This window comes from Dasypus novemcinctus, chromosome 15 (assembly GCF_030445035.2).
Source record: "Dasypus novemcinctus isolate mDasNov1 chromosome 15, mDasNov1.1.hap2, whole genome shotgun sequence".
In the NCBI taxonomy this organism is placed as follows: Eukaryota; Metazoa; Chordata; class Mammalia; order Cingulata; family Dasypodidae; genus Dasypus; species Dasypus novemcinctus.
Genome location: NC_080687.1, coordinates 18,154,381 through 18,180,045, shown reverse-complemented (window position 1 = coordinate 18,180,045; position 25,665 = coordinate 18,154,381). Strand labels below are relative to the sequence as shown.

Genomic DNA, 25,665 nt, shown 5'->3' with positions numbered 1-25,665 from the left:
TAAAGAGCTGGTGTTTAAATATGTAACAGATAATGCTGGACTGCATAATAGTTTTGGATCTTTCCACTGTTGATGACATTTGGGTTATTTGCATTATTTGTAATAGGAAATAATGGACAATGAATAATCTGGTTTACTTTATTTTGTATTTTGCAGATATAGTTTCAGGGTAAACTCTTAGAAATAGAGTTCCTTGGTCAAGGAAAAATGTATAGTTAATTTTGTTAAATACTGTCAAATTCTCGTCTTTTGGAGTTGTACCATTTTACATTTCCTTCAGTAATGCATGGAAGTTTCTGTGGAGTACCTGTTTCTCCATATCCTTGCCAATCCAGGATATTAACAAACCAATCTGATAGGTGAAAATGGTATCTCAGGGTAGTTTTAATTTGTATTCCTTTTATTAGAATGAGGATAAACAAATTTTAATGTTCCAGAGCTGTTTGCCATTCCTTTTTTGAAAACGTTTTGCTTATGTCTCTCCTTTTTTTTTTTTTTTAAGATTTATTACTTATCTCCCCCTTTCCCCCCATTGTTTTGCCCTCGCTGTCTGCGCTCTGTGCCCATTTGCAGTGTGTTCTGGAGTGGGAGAGAGGCGCTCAATCTCTTGTGCTACCTCAGCTTCCTGGTTTGCTGCGTCTCTTATTGTCTCTCTGTGTCTCTCTTTGTTGCGGCATCTTGCTGTGCCAGCTCTCTGTGTGGGCCAGCACTCCTCCGCGGGTGTGTGGGCCAGCTCTCTGCACGGGCCAGCTCGCCTTCACTGGAGGCCCTGGTAATCAAAGCCTGGACCTCCTGTATGGTAGATGGGAGCCCAATCACTTGAGCCACATCTACTTCCCTGCTTAGGTCTTTTTTACATTTTTTTTTGTTGGGGCTATGACTTTCTCATTTGTTTTCCTCATTAAACTGCTCATTTATTTGAATCTGTGAAACGTGTCTTGAAGAATTACTTACCCATCACTACTGTGTTCTAGGAACTGTGCTAGTTGTTGGGAATAATATTATAAGGAGTACAACATTGTCCATGTCTTCATAGGGTTTACTTTTTTGGGCTAGCATATTATTCAAATTCTTATAGATAGGGAAGGGTGAGAGTAATAATAGTCTCCCAAGACACACCGTACTGTTTGGTGGTGATATTGCATTTGTTATGTTCTGCTACTTGCAAGGTTTGCTAAGAGTGTAGGCTTCAGAGTTAGTCTGCGTGGGCTAAAAGTATGACCTTACTAATTGTTACCTGTGTTCCTCGGGCAAATTATTTAATCTTCTTGTGCTTCACGAACTCAGTTTCATCATTTGTAAAGTTGGGAAATAGTGAAAAATTTCTCATAGTGTTGATATAAAGATCAGATCTGTGCCCTTTGTCTTGATTTTTAAGAACCTAGTTCAAGAAACAGAACATTACCAGTTCTTTATCAGCCCTTTTTTGTTCTCTCCCAGTCACTTTCTCCTTCATTCTCCCCAAAGTAACCACCATAGTTTGACTTGTTTGTAAACTTTATTTAAGTTGAATTAATATGTAATGTTTGAGTCTGGCTTTTTTCTCAGCAGTGTGTTAGTGAAATTTATCCATGTTACTGTAGATAGCTGTGATTGGTTGCTTATGCTGTTTTGTCACAGAAAATGTTTAAGATAGTCAAAATTATGTTTTTTTAAAAATTGCATCTGGATTTCTGTCATGCTTTCCTTACTCCCTGGTTATAAAGGAAAACTTTCATAGTTTCTTCTAATTTTTAAGGTTTCATTTTAATATTTAAATCTCTCATCCATTTGAAATTTATTGTTGTGTTATTTAGTTATAGACCAAATTTTATCTGCTTCCAAATGACTGTCCTTATTTCAAAGTCATAAAAACTAGTTTACTGCTTGTACAGTGGTTTGTGTTGCTCCTTTATCGTATATTAAATCTCCATGTGCTTTTGTGTTTCTGGACCTTCTGGTCTTTTTCATTGGTCTGTCACTATGTCCATGTACTCTTTCTACACTGTGTTGAAAATAGACATTTATTGTTTTTTGTTTTTTGTTTTAAGATTTATTTATTTTATTTTTCCCCCTTCCCCACCTCCCACACTGCTGTTTTTGCTGTCTGTGTTGTTGTCTTTTCTCATTTTCTCTCCTCTAGGATTCACTGGGATTTGATCCTGGGGACCTCTGATGTGAAGAGAGGTTCCCTGTCAATTGTGCCACCTCAGTTCCTGGCTTCTGCTGTGCTTCACCTTGACTCTCCCCTTACCTCTCTCTTTTTGATACGTCGTCATCTTGCTTTGTGACTCACTTGTGCGGGCACTGGCTCACTGTGCAGACACGCTTTCTTTTCTTTTTATCAGAAGGCCCCAGGGATCAAACCCGGGTCCTCTCATATGGTAGGTGGAAGCTCTATCACTTGAGCTACATCTGCTTCCCTTATAGTATTTTTTAACATCTAGTACAGTAAGGCATTTTTTCCAGGATATTACTAATTATTCTTGTTTGCTTTTTTCCAAGTGAATAATGAATTTGTCTAGCTATTATACCATCCATACACATGTCTATTTTTATTTAAATACCTTTAAATTTATATTTAAATGTGTCTTTTGACTTCTACAGAGTCAGCATCTTTATGATGCCACATTGTCAAAGAACAAGAGATGTCATTCCATTTGTCGAGTCAATTTGTTAAATTTATTCATAATTATCTTTTTGTTGCTATTAAGTTAGGTTTTCAAATAGTGTGTTTAATGCATATGTATATGTATTTTATTTGTTAAACTTTTTATTGGCACAATTTCAAACTTGGAGGATGTTGCAAATATAATACATATGGAAAGAATGCTGACAGTCATACCTACCCAGATACTTAGTTCCACCAACTTTTTTATTTTTTAAAACTTAGCAAATTTTATTTATTTATTTCCCCCCCCCCCCTTCATTGTTTTGTGGTTGCTGTCTACTCACTGTGTCCAATTGCTATGTGCTCTCTGTGTCTGCTTGTATTCTCTTTAAGAGGCACTGGGAACTGAACCCGGGATCTTCCATGTGGCAGAGAAGTGCTCAGTCACTCAGGCCACTTCGGCTCCCCAGTTTGTTGTGTCTCTCATTGCCTTTTCTTTTAGTCTCTCTATTGCATCATTTTGCTGTGCCAGCTTGCTGTGTCTGCTGGTCTTGCCAGCTCACCTTCTCTAGGAGGCACCAGAAACAACCCAGGACTCCCATGTGATATGAGGGAACTCAATCACTTGAGCCACATCCACTTCCCCCACCAAATTTTAACATTTACCATTTTGCCATCTCATTCTGTCTTTCCTTCTCTCTTATCAGTTTATCTATTTTCAAAATATTTGAGCATAGATTGTATATATCATTCTCCTTGAGACTTAATATTTTCATATATACTTCCAGAGAATGAGGATATTCTTCTTGTTTGTACTGTCCTTGTAAACCACATTAAGTACAGTTACCAAGTTCAAGAAATTTAACATTGATTTAAAGCTTATAGTCTTACAGTTTTGTTTCTGTTTTTGGCTGTGCCAGGAACAGGGGTTGGACTGGGACCTTGTATGTGGGAAGCTGGGGCTCAACCACTGAGCTATACCGACTGGCTCCTCTTCCACTTTTTAATATGTTCCAATAATGTCCTTTTGTGTGTTTCTCCTGAATTGATATTTTCAGGTCAGGATCCAGTATTGCATTTAATTGTCATTGTTTCTTTTCTCTCTTTTTAATTGTGAAAACATACTTACATCATAAAGTTTTCTATCTTAGCTGTTCTGAAGCATACTATTCCCAAGCATGTGGACTAATCATGGTCACAGTATTTTCTTCTTTCACCCACCAGTCAATACTAGAACATTCCCATAATCCCTGTTAAGGGATATGGATACAATCTACATCCATTCCCTTCTCATTCCCTCTCTCTCCTTTCCCTGTATAACCTATTCTCTTTCTGTCTCTTGAATTTCCATACTCTAGATATATGGACTCTTAACATCTGTCCCTTTGTGCCTAACTTATTTGACTCAACATAATATCTTCAAACTTCATCCATGTGGTAACATTATCAGAACTTCATTCCTTTTTACAGTTGAATAATGTTCTGTTATATTCACACTTGATTTTGTTTATTCATTCTTCTGTTGATAGACATTTGGATTTCTTCCACTTACCAATATCATGTACTGTTATGAACTTTGATGTGTAACTATGTTTGAAATTCTTAAATTCTTTTGGGTATGTATGTATATTTTTAAATTTAATATTGACTTTGTCCGTTATGTATGTGAATCATCTTTATTGGTTCCTTTGGATTTTTCAGGTATACCATTGTATCCTTTGCAGATAGAGAGTTTTAGCTTACCAATTCTCATGCCCATTATTACTTTCTCTTGCCTGATGATATTTTGTAATAACTCCAGTCCACATTTATTTATTTATTTATTTATTTATTTATTTAATTTCTCTCCCCTTTCCCTCCCATTTTTCTGCTCTCTGTGTCCACTTGCTGTGTGTTCCTCTGTGACTGCTTCCATCTTTACCAGCGACACTGGGAATCTTTTTGTTTCTTTTTGTTGTGTCATCCTGTTGTGTCAACTCTCCGTGTGTGCAGTGCCACTCCGGGCAGGCTGCACCTTCCCCGGCACTGGGCGGCTCTCCCCACGGGGCACACTCCCTATGTGTGGGGCTCCCCTACGTGGGGGACACCCCTGCGTGGCAACGGCACTCCTTGCACCCATCAGCACTGCACATGGGTCAAGGAGGCCCAGGGTTTGAACCACGGACCTCCCATGTGGTAGGTGGATGCCCCAACCATTGGCCAAGTCTGCTTCCCCCAATCCACTTTTAAATAGTGGATGTGATAGATAACCTTTTTCTCATTCTACTAAGAATGCCTTTTATGTTCCCCCACTTAATTAGATGCTGGCTTTATATTGATCACATTAAATAAGTATTCTTGATTTTTGTTTCAGTAAGTGTCTTATCAGAAATGATTATTGAGTTTTGTTGAAGGTCATTTCAATATCTGTAAAAGTGATTTTATTTTTACCTCCCTTTAGCTCTATTAATGTGTATACATTACACTAATTGATTTCCTTATTGACCCATCCTTGCATTACAAGAATAAATCATATCTGGTCATTGGATTTTAAATATGTATATTCTGATTGCTAGTATTATAGCACTTTTTCATCGATACTTAAAATTCATACCCTTAAATACTTAAATACTTAAAGCAGTAAAAATGAAAATAAATGACTCAAATGAAATGAAATAAAATGAAATGAAATAAAAATGAAAATAAACTCAACTCAAAAAGCTTAGAAAAGAAAACAAGAGAATAAAAGGTAATAAAGATAAAAGTAGAAATTGAGATGGGGGAGTGGGTATAACTCAGGAGTTGAGTGCCTGCTTCCCATGTATGAGGTCCCAGGTTCAATTTCTAGTACCTCCAAAAAAAAAAAAAAAAAAAAGGAAAAGATGAGAGGAGCAGAGAAAAGAAATCAAATTAGGAAACAAAAACAGTACTAAGATCATTTGTAATGCTGCTGCTTTGAAAAATCCATTTGTTGGAAAACTAGATAAACCAGTAATTTAACCCAATTAGGAAAATTGGTTAAAAACGAAAAGTGACAGCTCTTAAATTAAGGAATGATAAAGTACATCGCAGTAGAGGAAATTGAAGAAAACCATAAGGGACTGTTTCATAATACCCTATATAAAATTTTTGAAAACCTGGATTAAATAGGTGTAATTTTCTATGAAAGTAGAATTTACCGCAATTGACTCCAGAAGAGTAAAAGTTTAAGCAGAGGGCGGGTGTAGCTCAGTTGTTGATCACTTGCCTCACTTTTATGACGTCCTGGGTTCAATCCCCAGTACCTCCTAAAAGAAAAAAAACTAAGTAGACCATTTTCTGTAGGTGAAATAGAGATAATTATCGAATAACTACACAGGGAAATTGTATCAAATTTAGTCCAGACAGTAATCCAATACATGTACACCTTAGGAAAATAACTCAAAAGTTATTAACATACTATGTAGTTTTAAAAGAAATTTTCACATTTTAAAATTATTAATCCTTTTTTTTTTTTTTTAATTTTTACTCTGTTTTTGTTTATCTGGGTACCCAGCGATTTTCATGTCACAGCCAATACTTGAATTGTGCTTGCACCTCCTAGAATTTTTTTTTTAATATATTTTTAATTTATTCTTTTGAGATACATAAATCGCACAAAATGTTACAGTAAAAAATAAAAGAGTTCCCATATGCCCCACTCCAACACCCCCCACTTTTCCGACATCAACTTCTTCATTAGTGTGATCCATTCATTGCATTTTTGATGAATATCGTTTGGAGCACTACTACACAGCATGGATTATAGTTTACATTGTAGTTTACACTCTCAGTCCGTTCAGTAGGTTATGACAGGATCCATTATCTTTACATTGCACTTACCAGTTTGTGGGAAGTTTGTCATTCCCCATCCATTTTGTAGGAGGAGAAATTAGTATTAGTGTGCATTCTTAACATACACTTTCATAGATGTACTAAGAAAGGGTTCTTTTTTCCTTGTTTCGAATCTACTTGAATACATTGTTATTGTAAGAACCAGAAACATTATGATTGTATGTAGGGCCTAAAATGAAAGTGTCTGTTATCCCCTCTGCCTTACACACAGATAACCAATGTAAGTACTGTTTTTTTCCTAGACGTCTGTAAGTGAAAATATTTCAAACATTAATTTACTGTTCTTTTTAAAATATAGAGCTGCTGCTTTTTTTTTTTTGGGGTGAGGTACCAGAACTGGGGATTGAGCCCTGAACCTTGTATGAGGGAAGTTGGCATGCAACCACTGAGCCACATCAGCTCCCCTGACTTGGTTATTTGGTTTGCTTATTGTTTGTATTTTGTTTTTAGTAGGTACCGGAAACCAAACCTGGGATCTCCCATGTAGGAAGCAGTCCCTCAACTGCTTGAGCCACATCCACTCCCCAGCATTTTTTATTTTAAACATTTATTTTAACCACCTTTCAAAAAAAAAAAATAAAGTGTATATAATCTGTTGATTAACTGCAAAATTATTTCTTTAGTTCCCTATCATTGGACATTTGGACTAGTAACAATCTTTTGTTATTATGAACAATGTTAAGTATAATTGTTTTTCCATCTTAAATATTTGGTTGACTATTATCATTAGGTGGAAATTTGACATCTAATTTCTGGGTCTTAGGATATGTAGAAATTTAGGGTATTTAATTCATAGTGCTAAATTGCCTAACAGCAGGTAGAACTCATTAAAAACAAAGCTTTTGGGAGCACCAACAGCTTATATTCTCACATGCATGCTTACCTAAGATATTACTAATACTTTTTAACTTTGGCTAAATTGATAGGTTGAAAAAAAGCACTTCTAATAATTTTACTCTTTATTACTTTATAATTGTGATTGAGAACTTTTTCGTGTGTCCCTGGATACCTTTAGTTTTTCTATGAATAAACTGTTATTGTTCTTTGTCCGTATTTGTACCCTATTTATTTTGATATTTTTTTCTCATTTACAGTGCTATCTTATTATATAATAAGTACATATTGTTATGTTTACTACATATTAATATTACCTTTGTCCTTTTAAAACCATCATTTTTGGTTAACTAGTTGTTTGACTTACAAGGTTTTGCTAGTCCTGTTTTTTGTTTTTTGTTTTTTTTGGATGTACTAGGAAAAGGGGAAATTTATTTTTCCATATTTTTACTCTTTGCATTTTTCTTTCTTCCTTCCTGATTTTCTGAGATAACATCTTTTCTCATTTACTTTCTGTTTAGAAAACTTTTTATCTTTTTTTTCCTCCTTAGAAGGTAGCAGGGATTGATTGGGGCAGGGGTGGGGGGAACAGACAGGACTTCGTACATGCAAAGCAGGTGCTCAGTCACTGAGCTACACCCATTCCATTTATCCATTCTTTTAGGTTAGGTCTGCTAGTGACAAAATCTCCTGGATTTCTTTCATCTTTCATCTGATAAATTATTCACTAAAGTCCATAGTTTATTCACATTTCTTTAATTTTTACCTAATGTTCTTTTTCTATTCTGAGATTCCATCCAGGATACATTTAGTCTTTGTGTCTCCCTAGGCTCTTCTGGCTATTACATTGTCTCAGCTATTCCTTATTTTTGATTACCTTAATAGATTTGAGGAGTATTGATTAGGTATATTTTAGAATGCCCGTCTATTATTGGAATTGTTTATTTTTCACATTAGACTGGAGTTACAGGTGTGCGTGAGGAAGATCATAGAAGTTGAGTGCAGTTTTCATAATGTATCAAGAGCACATCTATTGAAAAGATTTACAACTGTTGTGACCCTGATCACCTGGTTAAGTAGTCTGTTTTCTCCCCTGAACGGTTAGTCTTTTCCTCTTCTTTCCATATTGTACTACTTGGGTGAAGTCACTTCCTCATTTGAGGTGGAATAGCTTCATAATTTATTTGGAATTCTGTTTGGGAGATTTGTCTCTTCTCCCGCAATTATTAATTTATTAAATGATTTTTAAATGTATGTATGCTTTTTATTTTATTCCTTGGGCTGTAATTCACTGCTACTTCATTTTGTTGCTAGAATTGTTCCAGCTCTGGTCATTGGGAGGTCTTGCAGTTGTTTCTGTACTACTTTGACATACAACTGTCCATTGAGTTTTTAATTTCTGTTCCATTTTTCAGTTCATATTCTTCCATTCTTTATATTTTCCATTTCTGGAAAGATTCTTTCCTTTTAAATTTGTTTTTAGTCATATTTGATTCTCATAGCAACTTTAATAAGTAGTGCTATTATCTTAATTTTACACAGATGAGAAGACAAAGACACAAAAACTTAACTGGCCCGAATTTACAACTGTTAAATGTCAGAGCTAAGATTTGTACTCCTAATTCAGTCCTAACCATTGACATAGACTCCCTGCCTAGTAAATCACTCTGTAAAAGCAAAGTTTTATGAAAAATACTTTAGTGTAGCTACTGATTTGACTGAAATATGTAGGCAGGCTAATGCAGAAAAAGTAAAAAAGGAAGCCATAACAAAGTGCTAAATATTATCATCTACATGATTAAGATTTTTGGAAATATGGAAGAGTATTTTCTAGAAAAATAAAAGTTGTTGTGACCATGAAAATCTTTATACCAGTTTACTGGTTATTTCTTAGACATATTTAAAATTGAGTTTTAGAACTTTGAAAATGAGGTCGACATTTTTTTATGCTAAAGAACTTGAGTACTAAATTTGCTGACATTTTATTGTGATATGAGCTTATGTAGTAGATATTTTGGAAAAAAATAAATGTCATTTAAAGGTAGATATGACTAATAGAAACATTGTTTTCATTTAGAGAAACTTGTTGGCTTAACATTTTGAAAGCAATGTTTGGAAAATACTATTTTGTGAAAAGTTGTGAAACACATTTTCTAATCTGTTTAATAGTGGTCTTAATGAAGAGTTTCAGTTTTGAACTCATTTGTTGAAAAGAATAAAATTGAAATCCTTTCTAATTAGTTTCTAAGAGTGACTGATTGCAGGGGAGATGGGTATTTACTAGACAGATTTAAAAAGCTGAAAACAAATCCTTTGCATAATTGTTCAATAGGATTGAAAAATAATTTTTTTTCAGTATAAGTGGTGATCTACCTTTTAAATCTGTGAATTTTGAGGAATCCTTTTCAGCTAAGATAGCCCTTAAAATCTAATGTAAAAAGTTTCTATATACTGAGTTAGTAAACCAATATTTTAAAAAATGATTCCATTGTGGTGGGCAAAAAAATGTTCTTTGTTCTATCATTAAATGAAATTTTAAAAGCATTTCATCTTTCACTTTTTAAAATATTATTTGCCTATATTTTATACTTCACATATCATATATTCATACCTTATAAATAAATAAATGGTGGGGAGTCTCCATGCTTAACTTATCCACCCCCTACCCCCCCCCCCCCACTTACCTGTAACATTTGAAATCAGCTTTCTTTGTTGTTTATCTGTATCTGCCTACTTTCTGGAGTATACCAATATAGCTAGTTAATAATATGGATTGTATGATGCTTAACTCTTGCTTTTCAATAGTTTCCCTTTTCTAGCATAATATTTTGTCTTTCATGGAAAGCAGGAAGGCATGACCTTTTAATGTCTGGAAGGAAATTTACATACTGGAAGCTGTCATGTGCTTTAAAAAAAAGTTCCTATTGCAAACTGTTTTGCAGATGATGAAAACTGTAACTGGTAATCTCCAGATCACTTAATTTAGAATACTTTTGTTATTACAATATAAGGATTGTAGTTTAATAGGCTTCAAATTGACTCAAAGTTCTAAGGGAAATAGTGATTTTTCTCTTGACCTAATAATTAGCGGGAAGTCAAATCTAAGTGTTTTTATCATTATCATTAAATGTTATTTTCTAGGATAATTCAAATTATTTGATAATTCTTTAAGTTAAGGAGTGGTAATGGAGATAGGGCAGATAGGCAGTTTAAAAAGTTGGAAAGTGCTTTAAATTCAAAGTTTTTTAACTCACAAAGCATAAAGCCAGATAGTTGAGAATCAGCTTTTACAGTTTGCTTGTTTACCTTTTAATCTAGCATCCTCTCTTTATATGTGCATATAAAGTCTTTTTAAACTGTTTTTTTAGGTAGGTAGCCATCCAAGCTTCCTGAAGGAGGTTCGAGATCACATGCAGGACTCTTATTTAATGCAGCCTGAGGTAAGTGGGCCTGTAGCAGGGATTAAAGCTCCAACATTTTTAAGCATTGCTATTGTCTTTACTGTCTCTACTGTATTTGAAAAATTCTTTTATTTCGAAGTACATTAATATTTATGAACTTTATGTGTCTGTGTTTTCTTTTCTTAACTTTTTCTACTGTGTTTTCTAGTTATTATACCGAAGACATAGACAGACTTCATAATTTCACTTAATTTTATGTGCAGGCATTTTCTAATATACTCATTTGCCTTTAGGTGTTTTTGTTCCTAGGAAATTATTTTATGATATGATTTTTACTGCATAATACCTTGTAAAGAGTAGGTACTTAATAGGCCCTAAAAGTCCCTCTCTTTTGTGCTTTAAGTAAAAGTCCATTTCTTTTAAAAATTTCTAAATCTGGTTAATTTAGCCGAATACGAAAGCTGGCTATTTACTTCTTTCCTGCAGGTACAGACGTTTATGCCTGACTTTGAATATATTACATGGTGGAAGAGTTATGTTTAAGCATGGTAGAATACCTACTTTTCTATTTTTTAATACTCTCCCCATATCCAATACTCTTAACTATCATCCAGTTTAGATTGAATGAGAATGGAAATTGGTCTATATTACCACTTTTGGAATTAAAAGTCTCTCTTACTCTTCAGCAAAATTTTCTTTTTCTGTTTGTTTAAAATACTAATTTTTTTACCAATATTAATTTATTTGCACATGTACATTTATCGTATTTTTCCCTAGGTTTTCCTTTGTTTTTAAGTATAACTTTTGTGTTCTAACATGTTGATACAATATAATTTACTCCATTTAATTATTGTATTTTCCGGTTTTGTGCCTATTGTAGTCAATATCTTTCTGTATATAGCTCATTTTTCTTGTTTTGAATTATGTCCTGCAGCTAAAATTCTGAGCTAGTTTTAGGGTAAGAACATTTCTATGGCTTTCTGTGCATCTGTCATGGTCTTAAATCATTTACCACATGAAGGCTCTAACACCTTTTGCTTCATTCCTTGAATTTGAAATGCATTGGTAATTGTTTTGTTTTTCTAACTGTTTAATTTGAAATAATTTTAAACTTGCAGAAAAACTAGTACAAAATATTTCTGTATGCCTTCACCTAGACTCCCCAAATGTTAATATTTTGCTGTGTTTACTTCATCATGCCTCCCCACCCTTTTCTCTCTGTATGTACATGATTATTTCCTCACTGAAATATTTTAGAGTACGTTTGAGAAAAAGTAGCCCTTTACTCCTACATATTTTTTCCTTGCCTGGTAATTTTTGATTCCAGATAGTGCAAATTTCACACTATTTAGTTGCTGGAGTTTGTTATGTTACTGTAAGTGTGTTGGACTTTCTTATGTTCTTAAGCTACTTGGAATATTTTGGATCCTTTTGAGACTTGCCTTAAGCTTTTTTATAGCCTATTTTAGAACAGCTTTTAGTCTAGGGTCAACTTATACCTACTACTAATGGTGATACCTGTAGAATTCTCTACCTGTTGCTCCCTGTGTTACAAGGTTTTTCTACTCTTAATGGTTGGGAGCATGAACAACGTGGGAATGGGAATTGAGAGATCCCATTCCCAGCCCTATGGGTGTGAGAATGAGAAATCAGCCTCTCCCTTTCTTGTAATTTTGTGGTTCTTTCCTTGACCTCAGGCAGTTTTCTCCTCATACATGTGCACAGATTGATTCTTAGTCAAACTTAATAGTGACCCCTTTGGATACCCACAGCTCTTTTTTGTGCAATTCCCTTATCTTCAGTATTCTGCTTCCCGAATTAGCTGCCTTGGCCTAGCTGAACTCTAATCTGTGTCTCTTCAACTCAATTCAGGCTCTGTTTGGGTTCACCCTCCCTGTATTTCCTCCCGGAAATTGCTTCCAAGCCATATGCTGAAGCAGTGGTAGGTTTCACTTCATTTCTCTTCCCTTAGGTATACAGTTCTATACCTAAGTCCTATGCCTATTTTCCATGACAAAGTTAATATTTTTCCCTGGGTTAATATTTTTTCTGGGAGTATTTATCTGATATCATATAAATATCCTGATGCTTAGCAAACTTTCCCTCAGTAGTTTTTGCATACATTGATAATTTAAAAAATTTTAAACATTTCAACAGTTGTATATGTTTGTTAAAAGTTCAAACTATATAGTGAGCAGAAAAAGTAAAACATTGTGTGTAAATTTTTGTTTGTTTTGTGTATAAATGGATCTTTGTAACACAGAATTTAATTTTTATCACGTAAGTAAAGTAATTTTTTATTGAATTTATCTTTTAACCTTAGTGTTAAAATTAGTACAGTATGTTACTGTTTCTTCTAATAATGGTTCTTAACTATTTCTTTGCTTTGGACTCCTTTGGCAATATAGATAGACCCATTCTGTGAATAATGTTGTTAAGATAAAATACCTATTACAAAGAACTGATTCTATCACAATTAAGTTAACAAAAGATTTAAAAATATTTGAAAGAACCTCTTTATTAATGCATTAATGAGATATAAATAAGTGATTAGTAGCTAAGTTTGAGGTAGTGTTGAGCATAAATGATATACTGAGATTCTCCAACAGTTGATATAAAAAATTTGTGATTTAATTTTTTGTTAGTGTTACTGGTTCTGCTGATATTACTTTGGTTATAGTGAAAGATACAATGCTACATTTAGTTAGATGCTAGTAAATATAAAGACAGTATTTTCCCATGCAACATAATGGGCCCAAGTTTAGGACCCCTACTTATGTATTTGAATGTAAGCAGGAGCTGGGTTCTGTGTAAGCTATATTCGTTTCCTAGATGAGGTTTTCAGCATAGACACAAAATCTCTGTCTCTTGCACATCTTTTCAAGTGGTTCACTGGCTTGGTCAGTATAAAGTAAATGAAATTTGTTACATGTAAAAGGAAAAGTTAGGGAAAAGTTCAGGCAGAGTTGTTTTAATATTAAAATTTTAATACCTTTTTATAGTGAATAGGCTTAAAATGAACCAATTTGTCATAAAGTCCCCATTATATCTTCCTTTTACTTTACCGCTATATTGTCAGGTGATCTTTTTCTTTTTCACTTAGTTATGTTAAGTTTATTTTCCTTCATGCCTAAAAGGGGAATATTTTAATTCTGAATTAGTTCCACTTTACCATTTCCTTCCTTTAAATCACTCTGTGCACATTTATAGCATGTTTGGAAAATCTATTAAATTTAAATTTGATTATTTTGACTTTGTACATACAAAGCAGAGCAAGAGTGGTATTAAAAGTTTACTTCTTATTTCCTTAATGTTCTTTAATTAAATCAGTCCTTTTGATTTTGAAGGAGTGGTAGTTATAAAAGTGGCAGCATTGAAGTGTTCTCAATATTAATGATTCTGCTTTTCTGATAGTACTTCCTTATTCTCTTCTGGTAAAAGTATTATTACTATGGACCAGTTGGCTTAGTTCCTTTTTTACTTGGCCAAATATAAACTGGTTTGCCTACATTTTATTGGTACATCTTAATATTTATTCATTTGTTCTGCCAATAAAATCAGGGTCACTGTGCTCGCTTCGGCAGCACATATACTAAAATTGGAACGATACAGAGAAGATTAGCATGGCCCCTGCGCAAGGATGACACGCAAATTCGTGAAGCGTTCCATATTTTTAGTGAACAAAACTGTGACGTTTTGAATCAGTCACTGCAGAAGCGCTCCCTGCCAGAGGACACACACTTCGGGGCGACCCGGGGCTGCGCCTCCAGAGGGGGTTTTGCATATTCATTTGCACATCGTTGTCTGGGTTGGACATGCACATTGGGCTCATATGAGGCGTTTCATATGTAAATCCTGTTTATCAATAAAATAATCATCCAAGTGGTTGAATTGTGAGACTTGTCAAGTATGTGCAAATCAAGTATACTTGACTTTGACCTCTTCTTTCAATGTAACTTTTATATGAAATAAAGTAACCAATTGACAGTTAAAAAAAAAAAATCAGGGTCACTAATCAAGTGTTAGAAGTACTGTCAACTTCATCTCCAATAAGTTTTTAAAAATCTAATCCATGAAGAAAAGGCTAACATGGTTGGTCTCCATTTATATTTTTATAGGTACTGGTACAGAGAAACCTTATAGAGCTAGAGGGAGTGGCTTCATTTTTTTCTCTGCAGTCCTGCAGGACAGTAGCAGGTGGCCTGCATACTTTTCAGTCTTTTATTTCCAACTGTTGTGCCAGGTTTTAAACATTTTTATCTTCCATTGTTACATTGATCTGTGTTTGTCAATAAAATTTTAAGTTACTAAGTTGGCCTCAGAAAAACATGCTATCATTTCAAATACACACCAAAAAAAAAACCAGATTATTTCTCCCTACTGTTCTTGTGATATCAGTTGTCATAATTAGACTTAATAGGTTTGCAGCCATTACTTTTGTTCAATTCTAACATTCATTTGCTGTTGATAAAATTTCCTTTGGAAACTTACCAGAAAAGTAAATGTAAGGCTTACTTTGGGTGATAGTTAGGCAAATAAGTGTACAGGCAGCATTGGTTCATTATTTTTATGATAGAACACTGAATATAACATACATTGTTGGCACATACATACCTATATTTTCTCAACTTGTTTAATTTTTTTGTATGCTGAGAAAGTTGGTTTATTTTCTTTATTTTTTTATATTGATGTTATTTATTTGTTTGGGTTGTTATTTTTACCTTCAATTTATTACCTTCACTTTCTGGGGTAAGTGTTACTTTTGACCTGGTTGATATTCATTCCTGACTTCTGTTATCCATCCTTTCTTGGAATACGTTGGGGCCTCCTTATATCCTCATATTATACTAGATATCATAGAATAGAAAGATGAGTAAAATAATCTCAACATCAGGTGGAAAGATGGATGCAACACATCCTATTTAATTTAATTAATTGTGATAGAGTTTTGCAATCACTTAGAAATGGAAGGAAATACAAGTTGAACTTAAAGGCTTATTTTTTCTTATATTTGTTTGCTAATTGTGACTGTCAGGTTAATTTTTTTAATAGAAACCCACTACTTCATCTGAATTTAATTTTGAAAGACTATGTATTTAAAAGATGCTGCTTTTGTTCTAGTGATTTTCAAAGTATAGTACCTCCTTTTGTCTTCATATTCTTTATCATTTCTTTGAATAACAGTGTTGGCAAATATTCAAACTTAGGAAGAATATTTAGTTATTGTCTATTGAGTAATTATTAACTTTAGTTAATAGCTAAAAATGATTTTGAATGAGAAGTTTTAAATGTAGTAGATACTTGGGAAATCAATTTTAAGGGAAGTTCCAAAAGTGTTTGGAAAGATAGCTAACTTAATGGAATAAGTATTTAATACCTTCAGATTGCTTCTTGGAGGTACTATGCTTTTTTGTTTATTAAGGGTCATTACTTCAGAGTTACCAAAATATATGGTAGCAGTATTTAATTTTTTCTGTCAGATGAAGTGTCTCTTCAGAGAAATCAGAGAACACTAGCTTTGATTTTCAGTTTTTATAGACCTATTCTTAAGAATTTTGTTAAGCTAAATTAATAGAGAAAAACATCTGTTTTTGAAGGAGATTTAGCTGATGATCGTTACTTTTTGTTTGAAGCTATTTTAGGAGTATTACAGTTAATAGGTTGCATCCATATGGAGACTTTTGACTCTAAACCAGTAGCAGGTACATTTAGATAAAATAATTTTTTGCAGTTAGAAAAGATTTAATAAAATAAATGATTAATTATTTTGAGTTATTGTGTGGTTTTCTTTAGCTGTATCTTTTTGTGTTTCAAATTTAGAAATATGGAAAACTGACAACTTGTACCGGTTGCCGAACACAGTGTAGGTTTTTTGATATGACTCAGTGCATAGGTCCTAATGGATACATGGAGCCATATTGTTCAACTGCTTGCATGAACAGTCACAAGACAAAATATGCAAAATCACAAAGTAAGTTTCAGGTATTTGAAAAATTAACAAGCATTAGTAATAATTTCTTGAGTAAATACCTAGTTTTTCTCCTTTAACTTTGTTTTTATGCTTGTTTTTGACTGCTTTATCATACTAAATTTTCTTATTAATGCAAACTTTGTTTTGTTTTGAAATCATTTCATACTTAATTTCAACTTAAAATTTTTGGGTGAAAATCTCTCCATATCTATGTTATTAGCTAAAATCATCTTTTTATCTAAATGTTATATAAAACTGAGGTCATTTGAAATATCTATGTATGCTTTAGAGACATAATACAAGACTGTTGGCACATACAGCTGTATATTTTAAAGTGAAAATATAGTGAAAATTAGTAAAATAATAGTTTCCAAAAGCTTCCATTAAAAAAGTAATATCAAAACCACAGCAACACCTCACACCACTACAACGACTGTTATTAAAAAAGCAGAAAATAGCAAGTGTTGGTGAGGATGTGGCAAAATAGGAATCTTAGTACTTTGGGTGGGAATGTAAAATGGTGTAGGTGCTGTGGAAAACAGTTTGACAGTTCCTCAAAAATGTAAACATAGACATTAACATATGCCCCACTAATCCCGCTTTTAGGTATATATCCGAAAGAATTGAAAGCAGGGACTCAAATAGTTATTTGTATACATATTCATAGTAGCATTATTCTCAATAGCCTAGCCAAGAGGTGGAAGGAACCCATTGTCTATCAGCAGATAAATGGATATACAAAATGTGTATGCATACAATGGAATATTATGCAACCATAAAAAGGATCATAGTTCTGAGCGCACTACAACATAGATGAACCTTGAAGACATGTTGAGTGAAATTATTCAGACACAGGGACAGGTTATCCACTTATGAAATAACTAGAATATGCAAATTCCTAAAGACAGAGTAGAGTACAGGTTATGGGGATCTGGGGGAACGGAGAGCTAATGCATTATGGGTGTGTAGGGTTTTGGTTTGAGGTGGTAGAAAAGTTCTGTTAGTGGTTGATGGTGAGGTTTGCACTACTGTGTACCCTCACAACATGTTTAGTCTCACTGAATGGTATGGCTATGAGTGGTTGAGATGGGAAAGTGTGTGTTATAAACATTTCACAGTTGAAGAAAAAGGGAGTGCAACTAAAGAGACACACAGTTCAGTCCAGTACATGACCCTTTATATCAACGTTAAATTTCTTAAACTTGGTTAAGTAAGTGAATAACATTGTTATTAGGACATGTACATGGAGGTATTGTGTGTTCAAGGGACCTGATATATACAACCTACTCTTGAATGCTTGATAAATGAATGGATGGTTGGTTTGATCTGGCAAAATGTTAAAACTTGGCAGATGGGTATCTGGACAGGGGTGTGTATTGGACTTCTCTGTATGGGTTTTGTATTCTTTAAGTTTTTTTTTCTTTTTTAATTTAACGTTGCATTACTTCATAAAGAAATCAGATATTTTATCTTTTCTCCTAGGTTTGGGAATTATTTGCCATTTTTGTAAGCGAAACTCTTTACCTCAATACCAAGCCACAATGCCTGATGGAAAATTATATAACTTCTGCAATTCCAGTTGTGTGGCTAAATTTCAGGTTAGTTATTTATTTTTGTATCCCCTTACCTGCAGTAAAACACACACAAAATAGTGTAATATGCTCTATCTTTATTTTATGGATTAATTGTTATATACTTTACTGTGGGTTAAAGTGGGGGGTGGAGATTATATTATAGAATCATGGAACACTTGGTTGAGTCAGCTGTGTACTAGAGGATGGAAAATCAAATTGGCTTTTTAATTAGTATTTATGATACAGATTTTAAAGGAAAATAAATTTTAGGCAGGGTTGAACTCAGTTCCTGGTATGCAGTATTTTCTCAGTAGAAGGGTTTGGTTGAAACATTAATTGTAAGGGGAACCCTGCAGAAGATAAATGTAAATGTTTTCTTCATATATTAGAAGTCTTCCATGTAATATGGGGAGTAGAACAGTAAGACTTTAGTTTCATGGAGACATTTTTTATTTTAGTAATCATAAAGAAGTTTCTGGCAACGTTTGAGAATGGATAGTCTCGGGAGATAGTATTACTGGAAGTGTTTAAATTTAACGTGGTTGTCTACAAGGAGGAATGGTTTTGAGGGCATTCAAGCATTGGTTAGGTGGTACAAGTAGGTATACGTACTCTGAAAAGTTCCGAGTATTACCCAAAGATTCAAACTAACACATAAAGCCCTCATCCATGAATTAATTCACCCAACAAATCTACTTTGTCCCAGGCACTATGCTGTATGCTATATTGTTCAAACTGTGATTATCACTAAGTATCTTATAATAGTTATTGTAACTTACTAGCATTTAAAATAAGGTTGTTTAGTACTCAGGTGGATACTGTTTTTGTAAGTTAAATCCTGGACTGAGCTTGGGTGATCAACCACATTTAAGACTAAACTTTTATTTTGGAAGTTGGTTACATGGCCACTGATATACATCCTTAATAGTGGTAAATATTGCCTCTTAACTGTTGACTTTATAGACATTATAGATAATTACTTAATTAGAAGAGGGAGTGAGGTGTACTTGGCATGCTGTGTGTTACATCATGAACATAGACCTACTTTATTCCTTTGTGATATTGGTAAACTGAACTGTTAAAATTGAAAATGTTTTAACTACTTGTTTTATTTAATTGATCCTTGTATCACTCATGCTTTGTTCAGGTCTGTATATGTATTGTATGTTTTAAAAGCATTTTATTTAAGCTATTAATTTTGAAAAATACATCCAAATAACCTACAGTCAGCCTCACCTCTGTAATTGAAGATAAATAATACTGAAAAAAGTTGAAAAAAGAAGAGCAGCATTTTTTTTCCTTTGCCTTTAATTAAGCACACCGTAGATTTTGAACTTTATATCTTCATTAGATATATTTCCTTTTAAAAGTAAGATATTAGGGTATGATTCCATTTGTTTTAGAATAATAATAAACTTTAATGGGATTCAAATTTTTGGAAGTTCTTAAGAGTAGCTAATGGGATTCAAATTTTTGGAAGTTCTTAAGAGTAGCATTGGTTTTTATTTTTTTTTAAATCCACCAATAGTTACTATCTTAAATCTGTGTGCTTTATTTTTTCTCACAAATCTTAATTACATTGCATAGTAATAAAGAATTTGTGAAAATGGTACAAATTTTCTCCCCCTTAATGTATCTTGGAAAATGGTCATTAAATACCAGCATACTCACCACTCAGTTTAAAAATTAGAACAAAATTTTTAAAGCTCATATATGTAACCAGCATTTTATCCCCTAACTTGGTATAAGAAGTGATCAGTTTTGAAAAGTAACATGAGCTGTTTAACTGATTGGCTTAGATGAAAAGGATGGCAATGGTTTATGAAGGGCAAATCATTATTAAATTAGATATTAGTTGGTATATTTGAAACAGCACTGGGAATTTGTGTTTTTTTGTTGTTTTAGAAAATTTTATTCATTACTTCAGAATTTTCTTATGTTAAACCATCCTTACAAACCTGGGATAAAACCCAGTTGATTAATGCATTATAATTCAATTGATGTGTTGTTGGATTCAGTTAATATTTTATTCAGGGTTTTAGCATGGGCAACTAACCTCATTTTGCTTATATTTTCCTATAAAGTGAAAAAATCATAATTGAACTTTATGTTGTTTCTTTTTTATCTTTTATTTTAAAGAAATATTAGTAACCTAGTTAAAAATAAATTGATTTTTAATTTCCTAAGTTTAACTTAATATACTCAATTTTTATGGGCAAGATTCAGAATTTTATCTGCTAAGGAAATATTTAAGCATGATACATACTCTAGATAATAGTATTTATTTGACAGTAATCATAAGTGCAAATTTTAATATACGTATCGATTCAGTATGTTTTGTTTTTTTGTCTCAGGCTCTAAGTATGCAGTCATCTCCAAATGGTCAGTTTGTGGCTCCAAGTGATATTCAGTTGAAATGCAATTACTGCAAAAATTCCTTTTGTTCAAAGCCAGAAATCCTGGAATGGGAGGCAAGTCATGTTTTGTTAATGTGTATTTTCTAGAGCTAAAATGAAATTCTAGTAAAATAACTGACATATCCATCTGGGAACCTGTTTCTGAGTAGATAGATAAGTATTTGTTTTTCATTTTTTTGGTGATTAGGTTATTTACTTTGTAAGGAACCAGCCGGATTTGTTTTCAAATCAATCTTGTATTGCCTGTAATTTCTAAAAATTAAAATTTGTTAGTCATTTACCACCATGTCCTTTAATATTTTATAATTGTGTTTTAATAAAAGTATAGAGTCCTATGAATCCTAATAAATTTATTTTCCCTCATCACTTTCTCTTCACTAGTTTATTAATTTACTTTACTGTGTCTTTTTGCCATTAGCAACAAGTCTGAACATTAATTGATATTTCAATCAGGGGGCAGTAATAACAGATGAGTAGATGGACAAGATGGCCCTGGCTAGCCATTGCCCTTTTTTGGGGGGGATAGGAGGGTGGGTGGGGTTACAGAAATTTGTTAAAACGATTCAAAGTCTGTTTAATCTTGTAGCGTGAGTATCTCTTCAGCTGCCTGTGTTCTTCACAAAGGTGAATTCCTAATCCTTGGCCATTTTTTTCTTAAGCACTGTTCACCTTTGATTGTACTATCTTTTCATCTTATTTGGGGGCATGGTGTATAAGCTGTATTACTAATGACCGGCTACTGTGGAGCCAAAATTTATTAGTGACTCTTGTCAAATGATACTTGTCAAGTTTCAGGCAAAAGGTGGTTGGTACCTGGAACTGAATCACATGATTTCTAAAGTACTTTGGAAATGAGATTTAATATCTGAAAATCTTTTTAGTTTGTTATTTTGTTTTGTGTTAAACTGCCATTGGCACCCAGTGATGATTCTTAGTGACTAATATCCTCTAAATAACATGAGGAACAATGTTGAAGGGCAAATAAGGAAGAATGAGAAATGGTAAAGAATTGATGAATGAAATCCATAAGCAGGCACATAGAGTAGTATCATCTCGGAAATGAAAATCCTACACAGGCTGAATATAATAATACTAGGTGAAATGAGGTCCTTTTCATCATCTTCATATTAGTGCTGCCTTGCTTTTGTAGTTTGAGTGGTGTGGTGCTTTTATTTACTAGGAGGGTAAGTGTTGGAAGCAGTTTCAAAAGAATATCACTCTGAATGAGAGCTGAATCAGTGTTTAAGGAGATTGACAATTCAGGGGCCTTTTGCTTCTTACTCCATACTAGGCAGGAATGGTTTCTTTGTCGTCTTTTATATGATCATATGATCATAATGGGGCAGCTTTCTATTGATGGCGACCTTAACACTTGGCTGTGCTTCCTAGACTATTTCACCTTCCTTACCTTCGTCTTCAGAAGTCTTTTGTTAGGTGTTAGGTTTAGATTTACTCTATATTCTCTGTTATAACAGATGGGGAAAGCTGCCTGTTTGGAAGTTGTAACTTGTTCATGATGGCGTGGTTGGATATTAGAAAAGCATTTATAGCTTTTGTGGGTTTTGGACCAGGAGAAATAACTTAATAATTACTAACCTGATCAATTCAGTGGAACCAGCTTAATATCTACCTTAGCAGCACAGTTTGTGATGACAGCAAATTGTATACTTTACCCATAATAGGTCTGTTCACTACTAAGTTGTGATAGGAATGTGATTATGCCTATTTAACTAGTCTTGACAAAGAATATTGTTTTCAGTGAAAATGTATGTTACTATCATAATTCTCATCCTCTTGTAGTTGAAATGTTTTATGTTCCATTGTTTTCTTTCCATTATTCCAGTTCTGTTAACACCGGACTGCCATCTTGTTTTAGTGACACTTTTAACTCTTATCACTGAGCAGTTTTAGTATAGTTGATAGTATTGAATTTCATGGAGTTGTGTCTGAATTTAGCAGTGAGTTAGTTAAACTGGTTGTCCGTAGCCTATAGGACATGTACCCCCAAGGATCATTAAATAGGTAAATGTATTAAACTTTGTTGTTGTAAAAGTGGCTTGTGTATTTCTTAACTTTGTTCTTGAGGTGGCTGTCACATACTTACCAAGGTTCCTGTTGTGCATTTAGAACAAAGTGCATCAATTCTGCAGCAAAACTTGTTCAGATGACTATAAGAAGTTGCATTGCATAGTTACATATTGCGAATACTGTCAAGAGGAGAAGACCCTTCATGAAACAGTAAATTTCTCTGGCGTTAAGAGACCTTTCTGTAGTGAAGGCAAGTGTATATATATATACAGTGTTGTTCATAGTTCTATTAATATTTATTGTTATTTTTGCCATGATATTTTTAAAATCTTTAACTCCATATATCCAGATTAGCTGCCCAGTTTCAGAAAAGCTGAACAAAAGACTTGAGCTTGCTTTTCTCCTTCCTTGATTTGTTATTTTATATATATTTGTAGATCTCTGGGGCCTCAAGTTGTTTTAATATAAAGTTTTGGTAACCTCTGTTTTCATTAAAAGGACGTTTTCAGAAATAAGTAAAAATAATTATACCATGTCATTCTTAACACTCAAAATTGTGTTCTGAAAGTAGTTTTCCAAGTGGATAGAACTTTTTTCCGTAGGATCCATTTTATATTTATTCCCTGCCCGATTTACTGACTGGCCTACAAAGATTTTCAGTGTACCAGTAAAAGGTCACATGAGACAATAATATCAGAATGTAAAAATAATTTTAGTTTTTTATTTGGGATGCCAAGAAAATAATGGATTCTCTTATAATACATTCACAAATTCTTTTTCCTTTCGTCTGTAATTTTGCTGCTCTTATTCCAGGCAGCAGATTATAGAAATGAACTTCAGATCTAAATCTGTTTCTCAAGAGATATGAAACTAGCATTGTAGCTGTCGGGTTTGGGCTTTCATTATTGTTGCTTGTCCCCATATAATGCATTCTTATTTTCAGCTAACAGTCTGTTCTTCCTTTGGCCCCAGATAATAAACTCCCCACTTTCCTAACTGCTATCATCACCTGTACTTTTCCAATTAGGAATTTATTTCCTGATCTGCTTATTCTGTTAGAGCCAGGAGGAACGTTGGGAAATCCTAAATGCCAGCAGTAGGGAATGACAGTGAAATGAAAAGATTATTAGTTCATTTAACTAGTGTCTCAATTTACCACGTTATATGTAATAATAATACAAATTTATGCAAGAGAATACTGCTTGTAAATCAAGATATCCTTGTTAATCTAGTTGTAATTCATCACTTGCAAGGAAAAATAACTGTTTATTGTTATTTAAGATCAGAGCTGTAATGCAAAGGGATAGATTCTGGATTGAATGCTTTACATCCAGATTTTTGTGAGTGATAGTCTTATTGATTCGTGTCTTTATTGATTCGTGTCTGAATATATTGATGTTAATGATCTTGTACTATTTGGATTATATGGATTTTACTAAAAGGAATAGCCAATTAGCAAGTAGGCAGTTGTCATTCAAGAACATAATTTTCAATTTGAGGGACGTTTAGATGGGCACTTAAAGGGTTTAAAGTATCATATTTTGTGCTTTCTCTAATGGGTGTAGTCTGCCTCCTGGAAACTGTCAGATAACAAAATATATACCTAGTACTTCCTGTCAGAATCTAGTTAGAAAGATAAAACTAAACAAGTAAAATTTTTTAAAGTTCTTAAATAGAGTTTCAGGTAGCAGAAAAGAAGTTACAGTGCAGCACAAAAATGATTGCAAAATGAATTACAGTGAATACAATTACAGTTCATATTCTCCGATGAGAGAGATCATTTAAACTAGGTTGATGAGGACAGGGTTTGTGGAGAAGGTATAATTAGAGCCCGTTATTAAAGGCTAGGTAGGATTTCAGTAGATATCTACTTAAAATATTGCATTTTTATATTAGGAAAAAATATTTTATTAAAGAGATAGAATAATAATGTTTTCTCTGCACAGTTCATCAGTTTTCTTTACCTAAAGGTTCATGTAGCATGATACAGAGGTAAGGCAAGGAAGTTCTGCAAGTGTCTAATTAGCTGAACATATCTAAAATTTTACTCACTGCCTTAGAGCAATCTCCATTGTTTCCTTTCTCTAAAATGCCTGTTAGTAGTGTATTTTCTCTATTGAATTAAGCAAGATTATATTTAAATGAAATAGTTCTGAGAGATTACTGAAATTTAATTTCTTATAATATTAATTATTTGAACCCACATGAATATCTAGGATACTGGTCCATATACAGTTACTATTACAGATTGGTATTGTTCACAATAGAATTCAGTTTTAATTAGGAGCGAAAGAGGGCTTTATGTGGATGTATAGGACATTTTCTAAAACTAATGATGACTTATTTAACCTATAAGATCTGTCTCCGTCAAAAATTAGTTTTAATTTTTTTTTTGTTTTAATATTTAAACTTCAAATTTTTTCAGGTTGCAAATTATTGTACAAACAGGATTTTGCAAGACGGTTAGGATTGAGATGTGTTACTTGCAACTATTGCTCTCAGCTCTGCAAGAAGGGAGCAACTAAAGAACTTGATGGTGTCGTGAGAGATTTTTGCAGTGAAGAATGCTGTAAAAAATTTCAGGATTGGTACTACAAGGCAAGTAAATCAAAATTTTTATTACAAGAGCTACTAAAAACCAGTCTTTAAAAAACACTTGTATTTGTTACCATTACAAAAACGATAACTCATATTTATTTTTCAAATCTACAAATATTATAGTATTACATAAAAATTATTAAGTAATTTTGGTTTGTTTTTATAACTTGAATTACCGTTTTTTATTTCTTTTTATAACTTACACTAAATAGAAATATTCTGATGACTACTTTATCAGCTTTGAATATTAGCAGGTAATTATTTTATGTAGTTGAGGTGCATTTTAAAATACTGTGCTATCTTTTGTCTTTTAAATGTGGATTTTTGAAGACTTTAAAATTGAAAGAAAACTAAATGGATAAATTTAAACCAAAAATATTTAATTTGAAATTGTAGATGT

The 25,665-nt window shown here is 33.2% G+C and overlaps 1 protein-coding gene and 1 non-coding gene across 13 annotated transcripts in view; both read left to right on the top strand.

Annotated features, from left to right (window-relative positions):
- ZMYM2 (zinc finger MYM-type containing 2) overlaps window positions 1–25,665 on the top strand; it is a 112,872-nt gene that overhangs the window by 50,548 nt on the left and 36,659 nt on the right. For all 12 annotated transcript variants that reach the window (XM_058276346.2, XM_058276347.1, XM_071208189.1 and 9 more), the window contains 6 exons: window positions 10,645–10,716; window positions 16,498–16,648; window positions 18,131–18,246; window positions 20,577–20,693; window positions 22,767–22,917; window positions 25,093–25,265. In XM_058276346.2, coding sequence (XP_058132329.1) covers window positions 10,645–10,716; window positions 16,498–16,648; window positions 18,131–18,246; window positions 20,577–20,693; window positions 22,767–22,917; window positions 25,093–25,265 — 780 coding nt within the window. The remainder of the gene's footprint in view (window positions 1–10,644; window positions 10,717–16,497; window positions 16,649–18,130; window positions 18,247–20,576; window positions 20,694–22,766; window positions 22,918–25,092; window positions 25,266–25,665) is intronic.
- LOC111759511 (U6 spliceosomal RNA) lies at window positions 14,246–14,352 on the top strand. The gene has a single exon (XR_002793480.1). It is a non-coding gene; the product is annotated as a U6 spliceosomal RNA (small nuclear RNA).